At 56.0% G+C, this 25,323-nt stretch overlaps 3 protein-coding genes across 3 annotated transcripts; 1 reads left to right on the top strand and 2 right to left on the bottom strand.

The window, feature by feature from the left end:
- Positions 1-203: 203 nt before the first annotated feature.
- LOC307065515 (HIG1 domain family member 1A, mitochondrial-like) lies at positions 204-485 on the bottom strand (the record flags this gene model as incomplete). Its single annotated transcript, XM_079722355.1, has 1 exon — positions 204-485. The coding sequence occupies one exon, from the start codon at positions 483-485 to the stop codon at positions 204-206; it is 282 nt and encodes a 93-aa protein (XP_079578481.1).
- A 10,982-nt stretch (positions 486-11,467) lies between these two features.
- GRINA (glutamate ionotropic receptor NMDA type subunit associated protein 1) lies at positions 11,468-13,592 on the bottom strand (the record flags this gene model as incomplete). The annotated part of the gene is made up of 6 exons (XM_079722275.1): positions 11,468-12,185; positions 12,268-12,411; positions 12,501-12,629; positions 12,745-12,945; positions 13,017-13,129; positions 13,229-13,592. The coding sequence occupies 6 exons, from the start codon at positions 13,590-13,592 to the stop codon at positions 12,036-12,038; spliced, it is 1,101 nt and encodes a 366-aa protein (XP_079578401.1). The 3' UTR covers positions 11,468-12,035.
- Positions 13,593-17,217: 3,625 nt separating this feature from the next.
- PARP10 (poly(ADP-ribose) polymerase family member 10) lies at positions 17,218-24,874 on the top strand (the record flags this gene model as incomplete). The annotated part of the gene is made up of 10 exons (XM_079722831.1): positions 17,218-17,512; positions 17,589-17,840; positions 17,913-18,149; positions 18,229-18,812; positions 18,923-19,144; positions 19,280-19,376; positions 19,565-20,200; positions 20,285-20,418; positions 24,026-24,200; positions 24,277-24,874. The coding sequence occupies 10 exons, from the start codon at positions 17,218-17,220 to the stop codon at positions 24,621-24,623; spliced, it is 2,979 nt and encodes a 992-aa protein (XP_079578957.1). The 3' UTR covers positions 24,624-24,874.
- Positions 24,875-25,323: the final 449 nt, after the last annotated feature.

The raw sequence follows: 25,323 nt of genomic DNA, 5'->3' as shown, positions 1-25,323 counted from the left end.
TTTGTGCTAATCTGACTCCCCTGAATGACCTAGCTAGCGAACTAGTCACTAGGCAAATCAAGCCTGCAAGAAAGGAAGCCAGTATTCAAATTACCATGTTATTGTCCGACCCACAGAATTTATTTTCAACATAAACATATAACCTCAATATGAGATGTCTAACTAAAGCAAGCACCACCAAGACCAAGACAGCATCTCCTCTTCTAAGGTGTAGGTTTTGCCCAGAATTCTTGATACATGGAATAGCCCATACCAAGAGTCATTGCTCCCACAGCAAAGCCTTGGGCTGCCACGCGCATGTGGATCAGGTGAACAGACATTTTAGTATTGCCCCTGCTCTTCAATTTATATAATCCATATGCAACGATTGCTGCAAAACCTGCCATTCCAATGGGGACAAATGGTGCCTCTCTAGCTTTTCGGATACGTTTAGATCCCTGATCTTCATCATATGAAGAAAGAGAAACATCTGTGTCACTTGACATAGTGATTGAAGAATAGACAACTGCACGATGTCACAGGCTCCAACCGGCTTCTCTCCATATAAATTTAAGGTGTTTGTCAATGTCTACGATAAAGCCTGCTTGGATTTTGACTGGGATTGTGTTGAACTTCTAGATCAATTTGTAAAGAATTGCCATCAGTATTGAGTCTGAGGCACGAATTTGGTAACTCCCTCTATTTATTTAGGTCTTTTAAAATTTCTCTCAGAAGTGTTTTGCAGGTTTCAGTAGACAGGCATTGCACATATTTGTTAAGTTTATCACTGTGAAGAAAAGAGTTAACACAGCAGGCCTGACACTACTGTCCTTAGAAAGGTCTGCTTGGAACAGAGGCAGGAGTGGCAGCTGCCCCCTCTCCCCGGGGTATGCAACCCTTAGAGACTGTCTCAGAGCCCCCTCCCAGCCAGCGGGGAGATGGACCCCTCCCTTGCTCAGTGCCTCCTGGGCGGGGCCCCTCACCCCAGGGGGTCTATATATACATTTTGTAAGCCCACCCCTCCCATGTTGCATGCATGCTATACTCTACAGCCAAAGTATAGCCCTTCCCCCTGTAGCCTCTGCCCTGCCTCCTCCTGCTGGGGTGGTGGGGGGTGACTGAAGTGTCATCCTAGGTGGATTTTGTGGAGGTGGGAACCAGGCCATTGAGACTCTAAAGCAGAAGACAATTCTCAGATACCATCAGTAGATTTGGAACTGCATTTATTTTTTATTTTATATGCATATATTTTAGGGCTGTAGATTTACTTTCCTAATTTGTTTTCCATAGCTTATTCCTGAGCACAGAATGATAATAATCGATTTATACATCACCTTTTTGACCTTTCAAAGCCCTTTTACAACTATCGGCATTTTCCTCACCCTGGCCTTTGCCGGTAGCATTATCTTTTCTGAGAGACCAGAGGCCGAGAGGGTTCGAGTGTGAGCTAGGACTAGAGAGACTTGGACCTCCCACGCAAGGCTGGGAGGCAGAAGTTTGGCTGAATGAGTGTTAGTTCCACAGGGGGCGGGTGGGCGGGCGGGACACCTAAAACCTGCAGTTACTGAATCCCTTCTCCAGGCGGGTCCTGCCGCAGCTACAGGGGTGCCGGCCCTGCTCTGTCCTTAGGCCTTGTGGATAAGGGAGCGTGGCCTATCGAAATCCTCACCTCCCTTTTTTTCTTTCCTTTTTGTTTGGATGTTTTCACAGGTCTCACATATACTAAAGGGAAAGACTCTTCATTAAAGTCCATATTCCTTCAAAAAAAAAAAAAGAAAGGTCTGCTTGGCCTTGGTTGTCATCTGGAAATTTGATTTCGGGAGCGTTCCCGTAATTCTCAGAACTGATAAACTGATAAGAATGGCTCACTGCGCCTAAACTGTTGGTTCAAACAACATGGCTTATGCTGAGCTTCTGACTTCCTTCTGAGAGTCTGGAATTTTGGTACCTGCTAGGCAGAGGGTGCCTGTATGATCAGCTGAGTCTCTAATAATCTTCCTTGACAGACAGCATTGCATGTGTGTGGTCCCAACTCATTGCTCAAGGAATTAAGTTCGTCCTGTGTGACTCCACAAGGAGAAGACTCTTGAAATCCTGTGCCGGGTTTCCTTCACATTTGGCCCCCTGAGTCTGTTTTCTGTGCTGATTTTGCTTTATATCCTTTCTCTGTAATAAATCGTAGCAGTAAGCAGGAGTATATGCTGAATCCCCTGAACTGTCAAACCTGGGAGTGGTCTTAGGGAGCCTCTGCCATAATCCCTAAGCATTTAAAAAAATTAATTAATTAATTTTTATTTTGGGCTGTGTTGGGTCTTCATTGCTGCGCACGGGCTTTCTCTAGTTGCAGCGAGCGGGGGCTACTCTTCATTGCGGTGCGCAGGTTTCTCGTTGTGGTGGCTTCTCTTGTTGCGGCTTCTAGGTGCGCAGACTTCAGTAGTTGTGGCACGTGAGCTCAGTAGTAGTTGTGGCTTGCGGCCTCTAGAGCACAAGCTCAGTAGTTGTGGCGCACGGGCTTAGTTGCTCCGCGGCATGTGGAATCTTCCTGGGCCAGGGCTCGAACTCGTGTGCCCCGCATTGGCAGGCGGATTCTTAACCACTGCGCCACCAGGGAAGCCCTATTTATCCATTCTAAATGTAATAGTTTGCATCTACCAACCCCAAACTCCCAGTCTATCCCTCTCCCCAACCCCCACTTGGCAACCACAAGTCTGTTCTCTATGTCTGTGAGTCTGTTTCTGTTTTATAGATAAGTTCATTTGTGTCATATTTTAGATTCCACATGTAAGTGATATCATATGGTATTTGTCGTTCTCTGTCTGACTTCACTTAGAATGATAATCTCTAGGTCCACCTATGTTGCTACAAATGACATTATTTCATTCTTTTTTATGGCTGAGTGATATTCCACTGTATAAGTGTATCACATCTTCTTTATCCATTCATCTGTCAGTGGACACAGGTCCCTATTCCCAGCACCACTTGCTGAAGAGACTGTCTTTTTCCCATTGTATATTCTTGCCTCCTTTCTCTAAGATTAATTGACTGTAGGTGTGTGTGTTTCTTTCTGGGCTATCTATTTGTTCCATTGATCCATACATCTGTTTTTGTCCCAATACCACTCTGTTTTGATCGCTGTTGCTTTGTAGTATGGTCTGAAGTCTGGGAGGCTTATGCCTCCTGCTTTGTTCTTTTTCCTCAGGATTGCTTTGGCAATTCTGGGTCTTTTATGGTTCCATATAAATTTTAGGATTGTTTTTTCTAGTTCTGTGAAAAATGTCATGGGTAATTTGATAGTGATCACATTAAATCTGTAGATTGCTTTGAGTAGTATAGCCATTTTAACACTATTAATTCTTCCAGTCCAAGAACATGGGATATCTTCCCATTTCTTTGAATTATCTTCAGTTTCCTTTATCAGTGATTTATAGTTCTCAGCATATAAGTCTGTCACCTCCTTGGTCAGGTTTATTCCTAAGTTTTTTCTTCTTATGGGATTTTTAAAGGGATTGCTTTTTTACTTTCTCTTTCTGATATTTCATTGTTAGTATAAGGAATACAATAGATTTCTGTATGTTAATCTTGTATCCTGCTACCTTGCTGAATTTGTTTATCAGTTCTAGTAGTTTTTGCGTGGAGTCTTTAGGGTCTTCTATATATAGTGTCATGTCATTTGCATATAATGACAATTTTACCTCTTCCCTTCCAATTTGGATATGTTTTCTTTCTTTTTCTTGTCTGATTGCTGTTGCTAGGACTTCTAATACTATGTTGAATAGAAGTGGTGAGAGTGAGCATCCTTGTCTTGTTCCAGATTTTGGCAGGAAGGCTTTCAGCTTTTCACCATTGAGTATTATGTTGGCTATGGGTTTGTCATAAATAGCTTTTATTATGTTGAGATATGTTCCCTGTACAGTAAGTCCCCTACATACAAACCTTCAAGTTGTGAACTTTCAAAGATGTGAACGTGCATTCGCGTGTCCAATCATGTAAGTTAGTTCACATGTTCGGCATACTTTGTCACGCGTGTGCATCCTCTACAAATGGTTGTGCTTTTGTGCACTTTACTGTACGGTACTGTATGGAGTATAGTAGTACAGTAGCTTTATTTCAAGCCCAGGATGTCTGGAAGCAACCGTAAAAACGGCAGTGTGTAGCTGGTACTGCTAAAAAGCGCCAAGCGATAACGATGGAAACAAAAGTGAAAATAATTGAGAGGGTGGAGTGACAAGAGGAAGAAGAAGTAACTGAAGAAGAGATTCATGATGAAGGAAATGGCAAGGGCATTTTCTTTATTTGAGGAGACACTGTTAGTTTTTGAGGCACAGGACCCGAACGTAGAATGGTACACGAAGGTTGTAGCAGCCGTTCAGAATGCAATCCAGTGCTACCGTGTCATCTATGATGAGAAAAAAAGAGCTACTACCCAGAAATCACTGGATCGTTTTTTCAAGGGGGTAGATAGAATTGAATCCAGGAAGGAACCAGAGCCTGTGCCATCAACGTCAGGTGCAGTGAAATTGCAGCTTGCCCTCCGTCTCCTATTGCTGACGATCCTTCAGCTCTACCATCTCCCACCTCCTCTCCCTCCTCCAGTCAGTAACTCTTCTTGCCTGTTCACTTGATGCCAGCCCCTGTATGCCAGCTGTTGTACTGTACTACTGTACTTTTCAAGGTACTGTACTGTAAGATTAAAAATGTTTTCTTTATTATTTGTTTTTTAATGTATTATTTGTGTGAAAAGTATTATAAACCTATTACAGTACAGTACTATACAGCCGATTGTGTTAGTTGGGTACCTAGGCTAACTTTGTTGGACTTACAAACAAATTGGACTTAAGAAGGCGCTCTCGGAATGGAACTCGTTCGTATGTAGGGGGCTTACTGTATACCCACTTTGGTAAGAGTTTCTATCATTAATTGATGTTGAATTTTATCAGAAGCTTTTTCTGCATCTATTGAGATGATCATGTGGTTTTTGTCTTTTCTTTTGTTGATGTGGTGTGTCACATTGATTGATTTGCATATGTTGAACTGTCCTTGTGACCCTGGGATGAATCTATCATGATCGTGGTGTATGATCCTCTTTATGTGTTGTTGGATTCGGTTTGCTAACATTTTGTTGAGAATTTTTGCATCTATATTCATTAAAGATATTGGCCTATAATTTTCTCTTTTGGTAATGTCTTTGGTTTTAGTATCAGGGTGATGGTGGCTTCATAGAATGACTTTGGGAATATTCCTTCCTCTTCAATCTTAGGGAGTTTTTTTGTTTTTTGTTTTTTTTTAAATTACAGATTCTATTTCACTTCTAGTGATTGGTCTGTTCAAATGATCTATTTCTTCTTTTTTTAAATTAATTTATTTTTATTTTTGGCTGTGTTGGGTCTTCCTTTCTGTGCAAGGGCTTTCTCTAGTTGTGGCAAGCGGGGGCCACTCTTCATCGCGGTGCGCGGGCCTCTTGTTGCAGAGCACAGGCTCCAGATGCACAGGCTCAGTAGTTGCGGCTCACGGGCCTAGTTGCTCCGCGGCATGTGGGATCTTCCCAGACCAGGGCTCGAACCCATGTCCCCGCATTAGCAGGCAGATTCTCAACCACTGCGCCACCAGGGAAGCCCGATCTATTTCTTCTTGATTCAGTTTTCATGGGATGTATGCTTCTAGAAACTTGTTCATTTCTTCTAGTTTGTCCTATTTGTTGGCATATAATTGTTCATAGTATTCTCTTATGGTTTTTTGTATTTCTGCAGTATTGGTTGTTATTTCTCCTCCTTCATTTCTTATTGTGTTTGTTTGGGTCCTCTCTCTTTTCTTCTTGGTGAGCCTGGCCAGAGGTTTGTAAATTTTGTTTACCCTTTCAAAGAACCAGTTCTTGATTTTATTGATTTTTTTCTATTGTTTCTTAAATCTGTACTTTATTTATTTCCTCTCTGATTGTTATTATTTCCTTCCTTCTGCTGACTTTAGGTTTTATTTGTTTTTGTTTTTCTAATTCTTTTAGGTGGTAGGTTAGGTAGTTTATTTGAGATTTTTCCTGTTTTTTGAGGAAGGCCTATATCACAATGAGCTTCCCTCTAAGGACTGCTTTTGCTGCATCCCATAGATTTTGTATGGTTGTGTTTTCATTGTCATTTGTCTCAAGGTATTTTTTAATTTCTTCTTTGATTTCATCATTGACCCATTCGTTTTTTAGTAGCATGTTGTTTAGTCTCCATGTAATCGTTTATTTCTTGTTTCTCTTTCTGTGGTTGATTTCTAGTTTCATGCTCTTGTGGTCAGAAAAGATGCTTGAAATAATTTCTATCCTCTTAAATTTGTTGAGGCTTGCTTTGTGTCCTAGTATGAGGGAGTATGACCATATCTTAATTAATTATATCTGCAATGACCTCATTTACACATAAGGTCACATAATGAGGTACTGGAGATTGGGACTTCAACATTTGAATTTTGAGGGGACACAATTCAATTCATGACAGTGGGCCCTTAAAAAATTGGAAAATTTTAGAGGTAAGCATAACCTTTTTGTGTCAGTTTTGGTAGATTGTGGGTTGATGTCCTATTGTTTGGGGAAATTTTCAGGCATTCTCTCTTCAGACATTACTTCTCCATTCTTTCTCTCTTCTCCTCTGGGACTCTACATATGTGCATTTTTTACTCTTTCCCCACCTATTATACTATTTCCTCTATCCATTCTTTTTTTCCCTTTGTAAGTTTGGATATTTTCTATTGACCTTTCAGTTCACTAATCCTTTCTTCTGACTTGTCTAATTGGCTCTTAAACCCATCTATTGAATTTTTAGTTTCAGTTAATTGTATTTTTCCATTCAAGATGCTCAGTTTGATTCTTTTTATAGAATTCAATTCTCTGGGAAATCTCCGTATTATCTTCCATGTTTCTCCATTTCCCTCTGCATTTTGCTTAACATATCAATCATTTATTTTAAAGTCCTTTTTTGCTATCTCCCATCTTTGAGTCACTTTTAGGTCTGTTTCTGTCATCTCATTTTTCCTCTTGGTTTTCAGTCATATAGTTCTGTCTTTTGAAATGCCTAGCAATTTCTAACTGACAGCTTGCATATTAAAAGACCATAGAGGTTCTGGGTGATGTTATCTTCTTACAGGAAGATAGAGTCCACAGATCAAGTGGGGCCAATTACGTTCAACCCTTGGGGCAGAGCCCAGAGCCTGCGGTTTTGCCAAGGCTCCTCCCCCTGGTAGGTCCTAAATGCTGATTCTTGTCTCCTCAGCACAGCCTCTCTAAATCCCACAGCTGTAACTCTTCCCTCACAGCCGCAGGGTCTCCCTTCACATTTATTTTTGCATTCCGGCTCAGTTATTTAAAAGTATTTTATCTGGCAGTTTTATGTGTTAAGAGTAGGAGTCAGGATCTCGGGTCAGTCGGTCCGCCATCCTGATGGGAAGTCCTCTGAAGGCATTTAAGCAGGGACATGCCATCATCTCCTTGTCTGTGGTGCCGAGGATGGTTTGGGTCTGCTCAGAGGTGGTCATGGCCTTGACTCGAGAGAAGGGCATAGGTGAGAGAGGCACTTGGAAGATACCACCCAAAATGCCCCAGGGTCGTCGTAGCAGTTGCGGTGGAGAGGATTATTCTGAACCTGGTGCTAGAGCCCTCCCACATCGGGGAAGCTGCTGGGTACCAGCGAAAAGCAGACCAGAGTTGGATGAAGGAGAGGAGAGGGCACAGGTTTCAAAGGAGGAAGTTGCTGCACAAGAGCCTGAAGGTTTGCGGGGGTGGACATGTGGGTGACCTTGTGAACTGGGTCCCGGGGGATGAGGGCCCACGGGGAGAAGAGGCCTTCTTTACTAGTGAAGGTGGGAGTTGAGAAGTTGTGGGTGTGCGTGTGTGTGTGTGTTTGTGGTGGGTGGTTTGCATCTGGGGAGTTCTGAAAAGTCTCCAGTGCCTGATGAGCCTGAGACGAAGAAGACACTCAGGAACACAGAAGGTTTGGCGGCAGACGGGCCAAGCCATGCTGCTGCCCGGGGTGCAGCATCTGGGCCCCGATGGGGAAGGGCTGCCTTGGGAGCTACAGCCCCGGGACCAGGCCTGCACCCATGCCTCCCCTCCCAAGCACCCTCTGCTCCTCAGGCCCGGCCCTCCCTGCCACCCCGTCACTGTGGTCCTCGCCGATTTTCCTGCCTTTATTCAAACCACTTCTGGGCTCTTCCCTGGAAAACTCCAGTGGCTCATCACTACCTGAGAAATAGAGTTCAGACTCGAGCTTTACATCCACAGCTGTCACACCCGACCTCGATCCCTCAACTCTCCCACATCCTCTTTCTTCCACCTGGCTCCCCCAGGTGGGGCTCCACTGCATTTACTGGGCTTTCAGTTTTGCTGCCTGCACTCCTGAAATGCCCCCTGCTGATGCTGATGCTGATGCTGAGCCACAGTCCAGAAGTCTGCAGCCTTCTCTGCCCCCCTCTTGGGGCAGTTGGTGCCTGTGCGGCTCGTGCTACGTAGAGTTCATCCGCTCATTGCACGGTCAACACCAATGGCGCGCCCACTCTGGACTAGATGCTGTCCTCGGGGTTAAAATGCACAGGTCACAGTCCCTGTCCTGAAGGCACTTCCAGCTCTGAGATGCTGACGGTAGCCCTGGTTAGCAGGGCAGGTGGCACAAGGCATCTGTGGGCGTGCTGAGTGAGCTGGGGTCCTGGGCTGGCCTCTCACCGTGGTTTTCAGCAGGCACCAGTGATGGTGTTGCTTTTTTAGCAGGGCAGGGAATGTGACGGAGACTTTGTGTCGTTTAATCTTTTTTTTTCTTTATAAATTTATTTATTTTAGGCTGCGTTGGGTCTTTGTTGCTGCGCGCGGGCCTTCTCTAGTTGCGGGGAGTGGGGGCTACTCTTTGTTGTGGTGCGTGGGCTTCTCATTGCAGTGGCTTTTCTTTTTTGTGGAGCACGGGCTCTAGGTACATGAGCTTCAGTATTTGCAGCACATGGGCTCAGCAGTTGTGGCTCACGGGCTCTAGAGCGCAGGCTTAGAAGCTGTGGCGCATGGGCTTAGTTGTTTCACGGCATGTGGGATCTTCCTGGCCCAGGGCTCGAACCCATGTCCCCTTCATTGACAGGCGGATTCTTAACCACTGAGCCACCAGGGGAGTCCTGTGTCGTTTAATCTTGAAAACAAGAATGGACTTAATGATTACTCATATAAATAAACATTTTTGATTGAAGAATAAATTAGTCCTCCTCATATAGTGGCCTTAGTATAGCGAGCTGTGTCAAGGCTCCAGAGGAAGCCCACAGGGCACCCTGTGGCTGAACAGGTCAGGCTTACTGCTCGCTGCGGCAAGCGGGGGGACCACAGGAAGGGGGACTGGAAGGATTTCCTGTGGGACTTGGCTTGTTTGGGTGAATTGGGCTGGGCTTAAAGAAGCAGTGCATTGCTTGGGATTCCATGCTGTCCGGAAGGGAGTCATCCTGTGACTGGGTATCTCAACACCTCTTCTTTGGAAGGGGGACGGACTAGGGGCCGGCTACGCTAAAGCTGTCCATTCTGAAGAGCCAGCAGCTGCTCAGATTAGGCAGGACAGGATGCATGCAGTAGGTCTTCTTTATGGCTTGGACAATGCCTGCCTCTGGTCTGTGTTCAGACATGATTACAGAAGAGTCCTCTCCTCTTGACCCAGTCCGGCACAGAGGGGCCTTGTCTGATGCAGATCTGCACGTGAAACTGCATATTCTAAACAGGAGACCACCAGGGCCTGTATCTGAGTGCGCCAGGCTGGCCCCTACAACACCAGGGCCTCGCTGCTAGGACCAGGCCGGCTCCTGAATGTTGGGGGCTGCTGCTTTCCTCACCTGAGCAATCTCCCCTGCTGACCTCACAACTGCTGTGGCTCCTGCTACACACTCATCCACTGGGTCAGATCACAAGCTGTCCCTTTTCTCCTTTCCAGGGGGACACGGCAGACAGCAGGCCAAAGTCCATTGGCAGAGATGCCCTGCCCGCCTCGACCAGGCCCATCCTGAGCCCTCTGTGGCACTGCCAGCTGCCCCAGCCCCGAGCCCCACCTGATCTGCTCCTCTCTGCACATCTCATCTGCTTCCTCCCTGCTTTCTTCACCTGTTGGCACCACCCCTTCTCCTGGACATTCTCTTGCCGGACGCAGCTTCCTGAACCCACAGCCAGCTGTGGCTGCTGCCAGAGTCCCCTTCACCGGCAGGACAGGTCCAAGCCCTCACCCATGTGCAGCCCTGGCCTCCCCTCCCGCGGTGGCCTCTGCTCTGCGTGCGTCCCCTGGCTTCCCGGCCCCGCCCTGGCCCACATCTCCAGCCCCTGGTCGTCCCCGGGAGCCTCCCCCAAGGATTAGCTCAGCCAAGAGTTTGTCCTCCGTGAATTCCCTGAGAAAACACTGTCCCTGCACGTTTCGCTCAGCATTTATCCCTGAGCCGCTTCTCTTGCCTCTGCTGGTGTTCTCTTCAACCACCTGAATGCTCCGTGTTTTCTCCCCTGTGTGGAATCCTCATGGGTGTGTGGGCTACCACGGAGCAGGTTTCCGTGCGCTTGGAGCGCCTGCGGGCAGGGTACCTTGGATGAGGAGCCGCACCTGCTCGAGCAGAGGGGGGGAAGGGGAGGTGCGTCTCCTGCCCGGCGCTCGGCAGGCGAACAAAGCAGAGGGACCGAGGGTCGCCGTGTAGCGTGAGGTGGTCTCCAGGAAGGGCCCAGGTGGCTGGGAAGGCGGTGTGCATCGGGCCTGGGGAAGTGGGGCCCGCCTGTGGCTCAGGCCGAGCAAGGCCAGGTCTTGGGTTGAGGAGCTCGGGGACAGCGGAAGGCCAACTCAAGCAGCAAGAGCCACAGGGGAGGACGCGCAGGACCAGCTGAGGCTGAGGGCCACGGCAGGGTGGGGCCTGAAGAGCTGCGGAAGGTGCCAGAGGCAGGCCAGGGGCCCTCAGAGTCTCCGTCCAGCTCTCCCCTGGGGGCTCCGGTGTGCAGGTTTCTCGGGGGGGAGGGGGCAGGGGTGCGGACGGCCTTCGTCTGAGCCAGGCCTGGGCTGCGTGTCAGGTGCCCGCTGATGGGCCCCCTGGGGGCCCTTCAGAGCCAGAGGAGCAGGACGGGCCTGCCTGGGGGCGGTCAGTGACCTATGCCGCTGCCCATCAGGCCCGAGGCGAGACGATGAGGGTGTCGCCGCCCCCGCCCCCCCATCATGCCGTGCAGTTCCCAGGCACAAGTGGCAGACACCGTGTGACCCAGGCACCACGCGTAACCACCGGGAGCCTTGGGGTCCCCGTCCATCAGCCGGGAATCCCGGCATACAGCTCGTGACGTGGCTGGGAAGATTGCAAAAGCGGAGGTGGAAGCACCCAGAGAGAAAGATTAGCTGCTGTCGTTAACCTCCACCCTGAGCCAAGCCCCACCGTCCACACCTGTCCTGCTCGATGCCTCACACTGGCAGTGCCTAGACCCCTCCGCACCTTGTGGAGGAAGCGGCAGTGACGAGAGCGAGGAAGGGAACACAGAGCGCGGAAGGTCCCATTTATTGTTTAAAGACAGCAGAATGAGAGGAAGGCGCCCTCCTCCCCTGAAACATACCCGTCCTCTCTGCCCTCAGGGCTCAGCACAGGGACGAGACCCTCACACCCCGCAGGTCCCCCAGAGGGCAGCACTCTAGTGTGGGGCTGGGGAGGGGAAAGGGATACTTTATGCCAGGCGGGGGAGCTGGGACAGGAGGGGAGACGTGCACCCTCACTTCTTGGCTCCGTCCCTCTCCCCTGGGACCTGGTGTTGCCCCCAGACCTGGGGTGGGCTGGCAGACAGGGCTCATGCAACACTGAGTGGGCAGGAGGTGGCATGGAAATCCGGTCCCCCTGCCCTTTGGCAGGGCGGGGGGGCTAGAAGGGGCCATGCTGGCCACAGCGGGTCCGAACAGAAGTGTCTGCAGTGTACACACAGGAGGCTTGGAGAGGGGCTCCCTCTGTCCCAGGCTGCGCACAGGGATGAGAGAGGGGAGGTACAGAGGAACTGCCACGCTGGGGGCAGGGTCCAGGCCAGCCATGCCACCTGAGTGGGGCCCCGCATGTGCCAGGGGCGCGGGCTACTCCTTGGCGCGGCCGATGATGGTAAGGATGTACAGGAAGATGTTGATGATGTCCGTGTACAGGTTCAGCGCGGCGAACACGTACTCCTCCGGGCTCAGGGACAGCTGCTTGTTCCCCAGCAGCAGCTGGGTGTCCACTGCCAGGAACTGGGGGTGGCGGCGGGGTCACGTTGAAAGACACCCCCCCCCGCCCAGCATCCCGCCCACGCTGCCCCCCGCCGTCACTCACGCAGGTGAAGAGCAGAGCGCCGAGCGAGGCGTACACGATCTCCAGGATGCGGTTCCGGACGAAGATGCAGAGGATGGCGAAGCTGAGGAGCACCACCGTGCTGACCAGGAGCACGCCCACGCACGAGGTGAAGTCGTGGCGGGTCTGAGGGCACAGGGGCACACGGGGCCTGGGTGCCGCAGCCCTGGAAGGCCTCTGGGCCCTCGGCGGCCCTGCCTCGGGGGGCCCCTTACCTGCATGGAGAAGATGACCACCGTGAAGCAGACGGTCGTGGTGATGCCTACGGCCATGATGACCGCCTCAGTGTTGTAGAAGCTGGCGATCACGCCCACCATGTAGGACAGGCTGACGGTCAGGATGGACTGAGGGGAGACGAGCCTTGAGCGTGTGCGGCCGCTGCCCCACCCCCACCCCCGGCCCCCTCTGTCACTCCAAAGCGTGAGCCACGGGGTGTGAAGGCCTGGCTCTGCGGGTTACCAGTGCAACGAGGTTCCAGGGGTGCTTTCTCCGGAAGTCCCCACAGCAGCTGAGGACAATGAGGGAGATGAAGAAGACGGCGTAGGAGACGTAGTAGGTCCAGACGTTCTCCCGGACAAAGCCCTTCACCTCCCCGACGAAGGTGAACACGGCCACGGTGGACAGAGTCACGGACAGCTGCAGGGTCAGCACCAGGAACACCTGGGGAGGGAGGCGGCTCAGAGCTCCGGCCAGCACAGCTGCCCACGCCCTCCCCAGCCCTTGTGGCCCACCTTCCGGATGAAGGCCTGCCGGATGCTCTTGTCATCCCAGTTGGTGGCAGGGAAGTCCTGGTTGTCGTAGTAAGATGGGGGACCCTCCTCGTGATAGTTCCCGTGCTGAGGTGCTGAGGGGCAGGACGGGCTGGGTCAGCACCCCTCACTGGTGCCGGGAGCCCCTGCCCTCCCCTGCCCCTGCCCTCCCCTGCCCCTGCCCCACTACTCACTGCCAGAATCCTGTGCCGGGAAGGCCTGTGGTTGTCCGTAGGGGTTGGGGGGAAAGGGGCTCTGCGGATACGGCCCCTGAGGGCAGCCCCCTTGGGGGTAGGGGCCCTGGGGGTAGCCTCCTGGGGGGTAGGGGCCCTGGGGGTAGCCTCCTGGGGGGTAGGGACCCTGAGGGTAGCCCCCCTGGGGGTAGGAGCTGGGGCCCTGGGGATACCCTGGCTGGCCATAGGGGGAAGGCTGGAACGGGGGCTGTGGGTAAGGGGCCCCTGGGTAGGGAGGCAAGGAAGGCTGGGGCCCCCCAGGATATCCAGGGTTGGGGGGAGGATAGCTGTCCCCGGACACCAAGAAACTCTTTTCATGGGACATGGCCTCAGGTTCTGTGGTCTCCCCCTAGAGGACAGAGAGAGAAAGGTTAGCCCTGAGGTGACAGGAACCAGCCAGGGGCCTCGCCACCTGCTACCGGGAAACAGGACGGAAGGAGGGGGTTTCGTGACCTTTGCCCTAGGGCTGTCCGGAGCCCGAGCTGGGGGGCCAGGAGAGGCGGGTGGGTATCGGGTGGCTGGGCGTGTGGCTCCAGGAGGGGCCGCTACAGGCCGACCCCAAAGATGGAGGAGGGGATAGACGAGGGGATGACTTGGGCAGCCTCAGAATTTGGGGCTTCTGCCGTTTCTTGCAAGCAACTGGAGGCGCCGTCTCACCGCTGCTGGCCTCTCCGGGTCAGAGCTCACTCAGCGCGGGTCGGGGCTGGGGGCGCGGTCGGGGTGGTGCGGGGGTGTGCCCGGACCCTCCCCTTCACATCCCGCCCCTTAAGCAGCTTTAAGGGGCCAGAGCCGGAGGCTATTTCTATCCCAGGAAATCCCCACGCCATCTGTGACCAGCCAGAACCCTGATCCCCCTCCAAGAGCAGGGCCCGAGCGTCCCTCGGTCCCGGGGTAGGGGCAGCAGGCCTGGATCGGCTGCCGGGGTGCCTGCCAGCGGGGTACGCCAGGAACAACGGGTTGCGGGGGGGTGGGGGGGTGGGGGATGGAAGCGACCAGAGGGCGTGCGGGGGAACAAAGCGGACGTGGGGGCGAGGCGAGTGGTGGCGGCGGCCACGGAACCCGCACCGAGGGCGGGGTGGGCCCTCCTGCCCGTTCGGGGGGCGCTCAGACCGGCCGTCCGGCTGTCGCCGCAGTGCGCCGCCCCCGCCCGCCCTGGGCCCTCCGGCTCCCCGGCCCCGCCGCCCCCGCCCCCGCCCCCCGGCCCCCGCGGGCCACGCGCCCGGCCGAACCGACCGACTGACCCACCGCAACGGCTGTCTGCTGCGCAGGGCCCGCGCGGGGGCGGCAGTGGCCGGTCGGCTGAGCGAGTAGACACGCTGCCGGGCTTGGGCCGGGGACTCACCAGTCGCGCGAGTCGCCTCAGGCCTGTGCGCCCGGTGTCCGCTGCGCGGCAGCGCGGTCGACGGCCGCTGTGCCCGCGCCCGCACCCGCACCCGCTCCGCGGCCGGCTGGGCTGGGCCTGCGCCTGCGGCTCGGGAGACGCAGCGGGGCCTTGTGACGGGGCGGGGCCGGCGGCGCGGGGGCGGGGCCGTGGGCTGGGCTCCGCGGGGAACGCGGGGGCTTCTCCCGGATGGACCCTACCCGACTGGGTTGCCCTGCTGGCTTCTTTCCGAGCCCTGCGTCCCGTCCTGTCCGCTGAGGGGTGGCCTTGGGCCGTGAGGGCTGTAGACCTCTGGAGGCTGAGACCTAGCCTCTCCAATTTGGGTCAGGGAATTTTGAGAAATTTATTCCTAAATCTGGGATTTGCTAAGTCTGACAAGCACTCTCCATCCCTCCTTGGCCTTAAAACTCCGCTTCCCCTTTCATCCAAGTCTGTTCCAAATCAAGAGGCCTAATTGTTTAAATGCTCTATCCTCTCTAGGAAACTAGTCCAGGTCCCTACTAGACCAGTTATCCTTACTTGTCTTGATCACAGTATCACAAGCTGTAAGGGTGGCATTCTTAGCCCTGTTTCGCTGCTAAGGGGCTGAGGCTTAGAGATACTCCAGGACTGGAGGCCAAGTTAAATTCCCTCGGCTTCAGCGGTCCTGAGGAAGTGCTGCCTGCCACCTCCAGGGACATCCCTGCCACGTGGTCTGGAGCCCTCTGCAGGAGTGCCTCTCCACCTGGGGCCTAGGAATCTTACTGTCCTTTCTGGCCTTTTGGATAGTGGCCTCTCCCAGGCCCAGCAGTGATTGGGAAGAGGCTCTGTCCCGTGCAGCTGGTGTGCTGGTTCATCGTTGAACGGCGGGCCCCAGGGATGGGAAACCCTGATCTGTACCTTTGCACTTGTCCTTCATATCAATACCCCATCGTGGCTGATTTCAAGCGACCACCAGTTTAACAAGTGATTCACAAAGATTCCTGAAAATTGAACAATGTAGTCATGATGTGAGTTGCTCCAGCACACTGCTGCCTGTGGTAGCAGGGATTGGTGTAATAAGTAAGTTATACAGTATGTTAGAAGATGATGAGTTCCATGAGAGGAGAAAATGTAGAGCAGGCAGGGATGACTTCAGGTTTTGTAGAACTAGAAGCTCATACAATTTGACGGGTCTTTTTTAAGAAAAATAATTACAAATGACAAATGTTAAGTTGAGGCCAGGGCCCTAGGAGGGGCCCGTGCAAGTCATAGTTCCTTGAAGAATTTTAGGTTCAACTTGAATCTGCCACCAAGAACCTGGTAAGGTGAATCAGGCCAGGTGGCTCTGTAGGAGAGGCTGGTCTGGGAAGAGGGAAGGGCCAGCAAGGACATCGGGGAGGGAGGGTCTGCTGCACCGGATGATGGAGGATGGGGGATGCAGGGGGGATGCGGCAGAAGGGACTGGGGCCCGGTCAGTCCAGCCTGGCTGGTCCTCCAAAGGACTTTGGCTTTACTGTGGACCCAGCTGTAGCAGCTGTCGGTGCCACTTATAAGGCTCACCCTGCCCTCTGTTGAGGATGGACAGTGCGAGTGGGCAGGAGTGGCAGAGAGAGATCAGTTAAGAGGTCAGAGTAGTGATCCAGGCAAGAGATGATGGAGGCTCAGATCAGGGTGGGGGCAGCCAGGGTGCTGGGTGTACAGCTCGGGGCACAGACTGGACAGGTCCTCAATTCCTTGGAGAAATAGCAGGGCCGGAGGCTGGGTTTTAGTGGTTGAGGGATAAGTGGGAGGTGCGAGATGGAGAGCAGTGGGGGGCACACCTCTCTGAGAGGCTGGAAGCCAATGGAGCAGAGGCAGGGGGGTACTCGGCTGCAGCAAGAGGGACTGTGGATTGTAAAGGTGCAGCCGAGCGTGAGGCTCCGCGCCCTCTCTGTCACGGGCATGTGCTGCAGCAAGGCCCGGGAGCACAGCACCAGCCCCTTCTGGGGTCAGCCTTGGTGCCGCCGCCACCTCCAAGGACAGCGTAGGCTGGGGAGGCGGGGAGGAAGCTTTCGTAGGTCAGGAGTGGGAGCTGCCGACCCACCCTCGCGGGGTGGGAGGTCGGTCCCCTGTATGTTGTTTAAGGGTGAGTGCGGGTGCCGTCGCCCAGGTTGCTGGGGAGAGTTGAAAGCCAGGCCGGGCAGAGCCCCGAGGTGCGCGTGCAGTGGGGGAGGGTAACACGGAGGCTTGAGATCCTGAGTGGAGGGCGATGATTCGAGTCCGCCGTGTGGATTTACCAGGGAGGGCAACTGGCCGTACTGAGGTTCACAGGGCAGGGCCCGTGGGAGTGGAGGACCGCGAGCCGACACGCCCCCCACCCTGCCAGCCACTGGGCTGAGGTCAGAGAGGTGGGGCGGGTGGGCTGGGCAGAGGGCTGAGGAGGTGGGGGCGGGGCTAAAGTTCTGCAGGAGGGGCCTGAGAAGGGAAGCCACTCCCCTCCCTCCCTCCGACGGTTTCACTTTTGTTTTCTTGTCCTAGCCCTTCGGCTTCCGGGCAAAGGGGAAGGAAGGAGTCCGGCTGAAGGCCTAGGCCGCTGTGGCCCAGGCAGCTGGGGGAGCGTGAGTGTGGGATGTGGGCCAGCCCCACAGTGAGGGGGGTGCCAGGGAACGCTGCCCAGGGGCCTGCGAGGGGTGAGGCGGGGCTGTGGGCTGCTACCCCACCTGCTGCTCCGGCCCAGGCTGTGATGATGGGCGAGGAAGAGGCGGAGCTGGGGGCAGCCGTGGAACTCAGAGGCCTGCCCCCCGACGTCCCAGACGAGCTGCTCACGCTCTACTTCGAGAACCGTCGAAGCTCTGGGGGTGGACCTGTGTCGAGTTGGCAGAGACTTGGCCGCGGGGGCATCCTCACCTTCCAGGAGGCTGCAGGTGAGGGACCCACGCAAAGGGGCAGCCTGGGCCCCCATCGGCCGCCGGCCCTGACACCCCCTCCCCCTGCCTGCAGATGCAGCGAGGGTCTTGGCCCAGGAGCACACTCTGCACGGCGCTCGGCTGAGCCTGCGCCCAGCCCCACCACGCGCCCCTTCGCGCCTACTGCTCCAAGGACTGTCTGCTGGCACGGGACCCCAGCGCCTGGAGCAGTACGTCCAAGCCCTGCTTTGTGCCGCGGGACAGCCAGTGCAGCCGTGCCATGCCCTGGCCAGTCCCCGACCAGACCGGGCCCTGGTGCAGCTGCCCAAGCCCCTTTCAGAGGCAGGTGAGAGGCGGGATTGGGGCAGACATGCCTTTCAGGGGAGATGCCCCGAGCTGACTCGCACCCTCCCCACAGAAGCCCGCGTCCTGGAGGAGCACGCCCAGGCCCTGGGCCTGGAGGGGGCTGAGGTCTCCCTGGCCTGGGTGCCTCAGGCCCGGGCGGTGCGTGTCGTGGGGGCCAACTCCCCTGCAGACCTGCTGCTGCTGGAGCTGTACCTGGAGAATGAGCGCCGCAGTGGCGGGGGGCCCCTGGAGGGCATGCGCAGCCTGCCAGGGCACCTGGGCACCATCGCTTCCTTCCGGCAGTGGCAGGGTGAGTGGGGCTGGACAGGGCGGCCCACCCCCCCATGCCTTGGAGCCCTGACGACTTCTGTCCTTTCCCTTCCTCCAAGTGGCCGAACGGGTGCTGCAGCGGGCGCACCAGCTGCAGGGTTCAGAGCTGAGCCTTGTCCCCCACTACGATGTCCTGGAGCCCGAGGAGCTCAGCGAGCGCACCAGTGGAGGGGGCCGCTTGGCCGAGTTGGGGCCTGCGGCCCCCAAGCATGCTGTCCTGGAGGCTGGAGGGCAAGCAAGGGCACGGAATTGTGCGGGGAATGTGACATTGGGCTCTGAGGAGGCACCGGGGCAAACAGGAGCCTCGCTGAGGACAGGGCCTCTCTGGGACAGGTTCTCTCTGGGCCAGGCCAGGCCAGTCAGCTCCGGGCCCATGGGGTCTTCAGAACAGGAGGGGCTGGTGAGCCCAGGGCCTACGGGGTCTCCAGGCCCAGCGGAGATTGCCGTGGGGTCTCTGGAGCAGGTGGTGTCAGTGAGCCTGGGCCCTGTGGGGTCACCGCGGCAGGAGGGCCTGGTGGAGACAGTGCTGCCGATGGAGCCAGGAGCAATGCGCTTCATTCAACTCTATCACGAGGACCTTCTTGCTGGCCTGGGAGACGTCGCCCTCTTCCCACTCGAGGGATCAGATGTGACTGGATTTCGGGTAAGCGACCCCTGAGGATTCCTCACCTCTACTACTGGGGGCTCTGGGTGCCTCTCCTGTGCCCTAAGCCTGCCAACTGCTCCTCCTCACCCCGCCCCGTGGTCCTGCAGCTCTGCGGAGCCCTGGCCCCATGCCAGGCAGCCGAGGAGTTTCTGCAAAGTCTGCTGGGCAGCGTTAGCTGTCACTTGCTGAGCCTGAAGCACCCAGGCAGTGCCAGGTTCCTGCTGAGCCCAGAGGGGCAGCACCTTCTGCGGGGGCTGGAGGCCCAGTTCCAGTGCGTCTTCGGGACGGAACGTCTGGCCAGGGCTGCCCTGGACGCAGACCCGGGAGAGGTAGACATGGAGTCCTCCCCTCCCCTCCCCTCCCCTCCCCTCTTTCACTCCTCAGCCCCCCGTACCTCTTCTACCCTTGTTCAGAGGCCTGGGAGGGGTATGTGTCTGGGGGGTATTGGCATTCTTTCCCAACAGGTGGACCCCACTGAGGCTCTACAGGCCCTCCCTGGCTACTCCCACACCCTGTGGCCTCCAGACAATACAGACGGTGACCAGGAGAATATGAGCCTAGGTAGGGCTCCCTGGGGGCCCTGGCACATCCTGCGGCCCTTTCTTGGCCTCACCCTCTGCTGCTCTGCCCTGTGACCGTATACCCTCTAACCCCCTCTCTATCTTCCACCCGTCCCCTGACTAGTCCTCTCCTTCAGCCCCATCCTGGCTGGACTTGACCCCTGACCCGGTGCCTCTCCCTGTCCCCAGAGGAGGTCCGAGAGCTGCTGGCCGCACTGGAGCGCCTGGACGGGGAAGACTGGCTGCCACTGGAGCTGGGGGAGGAGGAGCCTGAGAGGCAGCCGGAGGAGAAGACTCCCAGGGCTGGGGAGGGGCCCGTGGCCCCCAGCACCGGGGCGCCTGGGCGGCTGGAGGAGGAGGCCGAGCTGCAGCTGGCTCTCTACCACTCACTGGAGCCACAAGGCCAGGTGGCCGAGCGGGAGGAGGCTGTGGCGCTGCAGCGGGCCCTGGCCCTCTCCCTGCTGGAGCCGCCCCCGCTGGAGGAAGAACAGGAGCTCCGGGGTGGGGGGCCTGGTAGCTGGGCCCAGCTGGAGGTGCATGCGGCCTTTGAGCAGGATATGGATGAGCTGGACCGGGCCCTAGAGGCGGCCTTGGAGGTGCACCTCCGGGAGGAGACAGTGGGGCCCCAGGGCTGCGTGCTGCCCGTGGAGCTGTGCGCCCGCCTGGAGCGGCGCCACGGCGTGAGCGTTGCCCTTCGTGGTGACCGCACCGTCTTCCGTGGCTTTGGGACCCAGTCCACCCGTGCGGCCCGCCACTTAGCAGCGCTGCGGGCTGGCCCCCGGGATCAGAGCTTGGCCTTTCCCTTGGCGGCTTCGGGCCCCACTCGTGAGTCTGCAGCCCGCACGGGGGAGGGCAGGGTGGACCGGTGCCCCAGGCGTGGCTCGCACCCCCTTTCTCCCTGTGTGTCAGTGCCACAGCAGAGGCTGAGGGAGCCCTTGGGCAGGCTGGAGCGTGTGGCCGAGAGCAGCAGTGAGTTCCAGACGGTAGTGCAGGCCTTCTGTGCCACACTGGACGCTGCCCACGGCAGGATCCGTGTTGTCCAGGTGAGTCCGCGCCCTGCCTTGCCAGCCTCTGGCCTCCTGGGCTCCTGGCACCATCTCTGCCTCGCAGAGTCTGTGGGCTCTCACTTGCCTACGTCAGGATCGGCTGGCCAGAAGCTGCCCAGCAGGCTGAAAGCTGTCGGGGGCAGGGGAGCACCAGGGCTCCGCAGCCCCGTTGCCTCCCCGGAGGGTGTTCACGGCCAGGGAGACGGAAGGTTGTAGAGCTTAGGGGGGCCCAGCACAGGTCCCCACTTCGCCGGTTGCAGCCCGATGCCGGCCACAGTTTTTTCCTCTAGAACATGGGGTGGTGATGCCACCTTGTGGCTGCTGTGAGGATGACTCATTCCACCAGTTCTGGGTGCTGTTCTGGGGCCCGTCTGCCTCCCAAGGGGTCTGCTCCAGCAGGAAGAGGGCTGGCTGCAGCGAGGCAGTCTCCTCCTCCATTTTCTTTTTTTTTTTTTTAATTAGTTTCTGCTTTATAACAAAGTTATACATATACATATGTTCCCACATCTCTTCCCTCTTGCGTCTCCCTCCCTCCCACCCTCCCTATCCCACCCCTTCTAGGTGGTCACAAAGCACCGAGCTGATCTCCCTGTGCTATGCGGCTGCTTCCCACTAGCTATCTATTTTACGTTTGGTAGTGTGTATATGTCCATGCCACTCTCTCGCTTTGTCACAGCTTACCCTTCCCCCTCCCCATGTCCTCAAGTCCGTTCTCAAGTAGGTCTGCGTAACAGGAATAAAGACACAGACCTTCTACATTTTCACTTGTTGAACGTGGCAACTCTGAGCACGGTTGGGTTGCGGGAAGGGCTGGGCACCATGGGTGGGGGACCCGAATGAAGCTCTGGGAGCCCCAGTGAGCCCTGGCCACGCAGGCGTGGGAAGCAGAGGCGGGGCGCTGGAGGCAGCTAGGGCCAGAGTGCCTGCAGGGCCAGAAGGAAGGACTGAGGAGGGGCTGTGTGCCAGGCGGGTGGAGAGTGACTGGGAGCTGAGAGCTGGGCCAGGCTGAAATGAGCTGGCTGCGGAAGCGAGGGGGCAGAGAGGAGCTGGAGCAGAGTGCAGGGCTGAGTGCTTCCAGCTCGGGGGAAGGAATCTCGGGGCTGTGGAGAGCTGGGCTCCGGGTGCGGGTGAAGCCAGGTGGCCCTCTTGACGCACCAACTTGTGGGTGGGCGGGCCTGGGGGCAGGGGGCGGTGAGCAGCAATAGCAACCCGGATCTGGTCAGATATGCAGACCCTCAGCCTTTCCCAGACTGGGCCCAGTCCGCCACCAGCACCACCACCACCGCTTTCCTGGGGTGACCACTGTAACTCTGGGTGGACTTAGCAGCTGTCACTTGTGCACTTGGAGAGAGGAGGACGCCCCGCGCTCACGCCCCGCGCTCCTCCTGAGGCTCTGTTAGTCACGTGCGCTCGATTCTTCTAGCAGGACCTTTGTGACTTTACATGGTACACTGGAGTCTTTTTTCCACTTAACGATTTTAGAGACTGTTTCTGGCTTCCCTGCACGGAAGATCAGGAGAATGGGCTTCCCTTCCCCCCTTTCACCTCCTCCTCCCTCTTCCATCTCACAGTTTGGCCAGTGACATTATTTTTAAGTTGGCAAGGTTGACAAACAAACGTCATCTTCTATTCTGCATGGCATGCTTCTATTGCAAGCAAGAAGCTCCATACTTGGGCCATAGGTTGATCGATATATAATGACAATGAAAAAATATTTACCACTGGACCAAAGAGGAAAGGGGGAAATGAAAAACCTAGTTATTTAAACCATGTTGCATGAAAGAGAATATTCTAGGATTCAATGACTAATGGCTCTTTTTTGTTTAATAGACTTATTTATTTTTTAGGCTGTGTTGGGTCTTTGTTGGTGTGTGCATGGGCTTTCTGTAGTTGCAGCGAGCTGAGCCTACTCTTCGTTGCAGTGCACGGGCTTTTCATTGCGGTGGCTTCTCTTGTTGCGGAGCACAGGCTCTAGGCCTGCAGGCTTCAGTAGTTGTGGCATGTGAGCTTCCGTAGTTGTGGCTCGCGGGCCCTAGAGCGCAGGCTCAGTAGCTGTGGCGCACGGGCTTAGTTGCTCCGCAGCATGTGGGATCTTCCCAGACCAGGGCTTGAACCCGTGTCCCCTGCACTGGCAGGCGGATTCTTAACCACTGTGCCACCAGGGAAGCCCAATTAATGGCTCTTGATTTTGTTTACTTTCTTCGTTTTTCTCTGTGGTGCTTGGCTGCTGGCTTACTCTTGGTGACCCTGTCACCTTTTTCTGTGTAGTAAAAGTATCTCCTTGAGCGAGTAGTCAACATTTTGGACTTTTAAATGTATTTTGCCTTTTGCAATTAGAAGTAATTTGCAACTATAATTTGATATTGGTATTTTTTTAAACACAAGATGCTATGTGTTTGTTAAGACATCTCTGTTCACTTCAGCACAGCTGGTTCTTGCACACCTTAATCTGTCCTCATTTTGTGCTCATCATTAATAGTTTGGCTGGATATAGGGTTCAAGATCAAAATATGTTTTCCTTCACATCTTTGAGAGACTTAACACTTTTTCTTTCCTCCTTAAAATTTTTTGTTCTTGGAAAGGCAAGAAAAAAAAAATCCTTCTTTGGTCTCTTAGCATCCAATATTGCTGGTGAGGACCCCAGTATGAAAACGTGAGGTTTTTTTCCATGTCTGTATGTCGACTTTGGGGTGTGTGTGTGTGTGTGTGTGCACGCGTGCGTCTGGACGCTTGTAGACTTTTCTTTCACTTTGAAGGTTGAAGTTTTCCCAGCAGGTAGGTGCCTTTCCACATTGTCTTTGGCATTTTATGGCAAGATCCTTTCCATCTGAAGATGCTGCCTTCAGCTCAGGCGAACTGTCTTCCATTAAGTCCTCACTTGCTCCCATCACCTGTTGGGTGTCTTCTTGTGGAGCTCCTATGACTCAGATCTTAGAGCTCCTCCCCCCTCCCTCATCTGTCCTCTCACAGTTCCCAACTCTTTTCTTTAGCTCTGCACTGAGTCACTTCCTGAACTCCATCTTCATCATCTTCTTATTATCCACACCCACTGGATGCAGTTCAGCAATTCCATTCTTAATGTAAGAACTCTCTAATTTTCAGTTTCTTTTTCACAGTAGGTCGTCTTGTTTCATGGATATAATATTCATTTGCATCCCTCTGAAGTGACTAGTTAGAATTTCTTTAGAAACTTTTTGGGTCCCTGAGTTGGCTCCTCTTTGGTTGACTACTGGGTTGGTCATCTTGGTCTCCCATCACTGAGAGGTCCGGGGCATCTCCTGGCGTTGGGAGTGAAGTCCTGCGGGCAGTGCAGGCGGGGGGCTCAGCTTTTCTCTGCAGAGGCCTGGCTGTGGGTGCAGGGTTCTGGTGAGTGGATGGGTTGCCTACCTGCAGACCCCCCGGAAGCCCTCCAACGCCACTTGGGGCTCCGTGGAGGTGGCGAACGTCCGCCTAATGTCTGCTACTGGGCAGAGCATGACAGGAGCTGTGAGGTCTCCCCAGGCCCTGAACTCCTCCAGGAGAGGGCTCTTGATTTCCGGGCTCAGCCCTGTGCCCTGTGGCCCAGGGGATACAATAGCCTGGTTCTGACCAAGGCCGCCCGCAGGTGGAGCGTGTGTTGCACCCGCTGCTGCAGCAGCAGTACGAACTGCACCGGGAGCGCCTGGAGCGGTGCTGTGACCGGCGGCCGGCCGAGCAGGTCCTGTACCACGGCACGTCGGTGGCCACCGTCCCGGACATCTGCGCGCACGGCTTCAACCGCAGCTTTTGCGGCCGCAACGGTGAGGCCTGGGGCCCTGAAGGGGCGCGGTCTCTGCCCACCGTAACCACCCTGACCCGCGTGCCTCCCCCCCGCAGGAGCGCTCTACGGACAGGGCGTGTACTTCGCCAAGCACGCCTCCCTGTCGGTGCTGGACCGCTACTCGCCCCCCGACTCCGAGGGCCACAAGGCCGTGTTCGTGGCGCGGGTGCTGACCGGCGACTACGGGCAGGGCCGCCGCGGGCTGCGGGCACCCCCCCCGCGGCCCCCCGGCCACGCGCTCCTGCGCTACGACAGCGCGGTGGACTGCCTCCCCCGGCCCAGCATCTTCGTCATCTTTCACGACACCCAGGCGCTGCCCACCCACCTCATCACTTGCAAGCATATGTCCGGGTCTCCCCCTGGAGACCCCCCTGGGCTCTTGAGCAACTCCTCAGCCACCTAACCCTAGAGGCCCCGCCCCCTCGGCCCAGCCGCTGGCCTCCTGCTCCCCAGGCTCCCCGCTCCGCACAGCCCCACCGCCCCCTCCCCCGCCCGAGCTGCCCCCGGGGGCGCCCCTGCCTCCTGCAGTGGTGCCCATAGGGGCGGCCGGACGGGGAGGGCTTGGGCAGGGTTCCCCGCCCCCCCCACCCCCGGGCCGGCCCAACCACCAGGGGTCAGCAGAGCCCAGGAGGAGGGGGGCCGGCCCTCGCCCGAGCGCGACTGTGTTGTTTGAATAAATGTGTACGTGAAACCAGGCGGGGGGAACCTGCGAGCTTCGGGTCCGACCTGTTTGGGGGGGTGGCTAGGGACGGGGGCCGCGGCGCAGAGTCCGCTGGTGCTTTGGGGCGGCCCTGGGCAGCCGGCAGAGGCCGGACCCGGCGCGCACCCGAGCGACCCCGCGTCGCCTTAGTGTCACGCACGCTCGGCTCCCCTAACGACGTCTCCTTGCCGACCGCCCCGCCCCCTGCGCGCGGGGAGGGGGCCGTGCCGGGCGGTGGGGCTGCGCGCGGGGGACGGTACCCGGGAGAAGCCGCGCTCGCGCTCCGGCCCCGCGCGCACTCGGACGCAGGGGCCGCACGGGCGGCGCTCGGTTCGCGGCCGGGGCGGGGCTCCGAACTCGCCCCGCCCGCGCAGCCTGCGCAGCTCTCCCGGTACCAGCCGTC

This window comes from Hyperoodon ampullatus, assembly GCF_949752795.1.
Source record: "Hyperoodon ampullatus genome assembly, chromosome: 17".
In the NCBI taxonomy this organism is placed as follows: Eukaryota; Metazoa; Chordata; class Mammalia; order Artiodactyla; family Ziphiidae; genus Hyperoodon; species Hyperoodon ampullatus.
The sequence above is the reverse complement of the archived record's forward strand: the minus strand, read 5'-3'. Positions and strand labels throughout refer to the sequence as shown.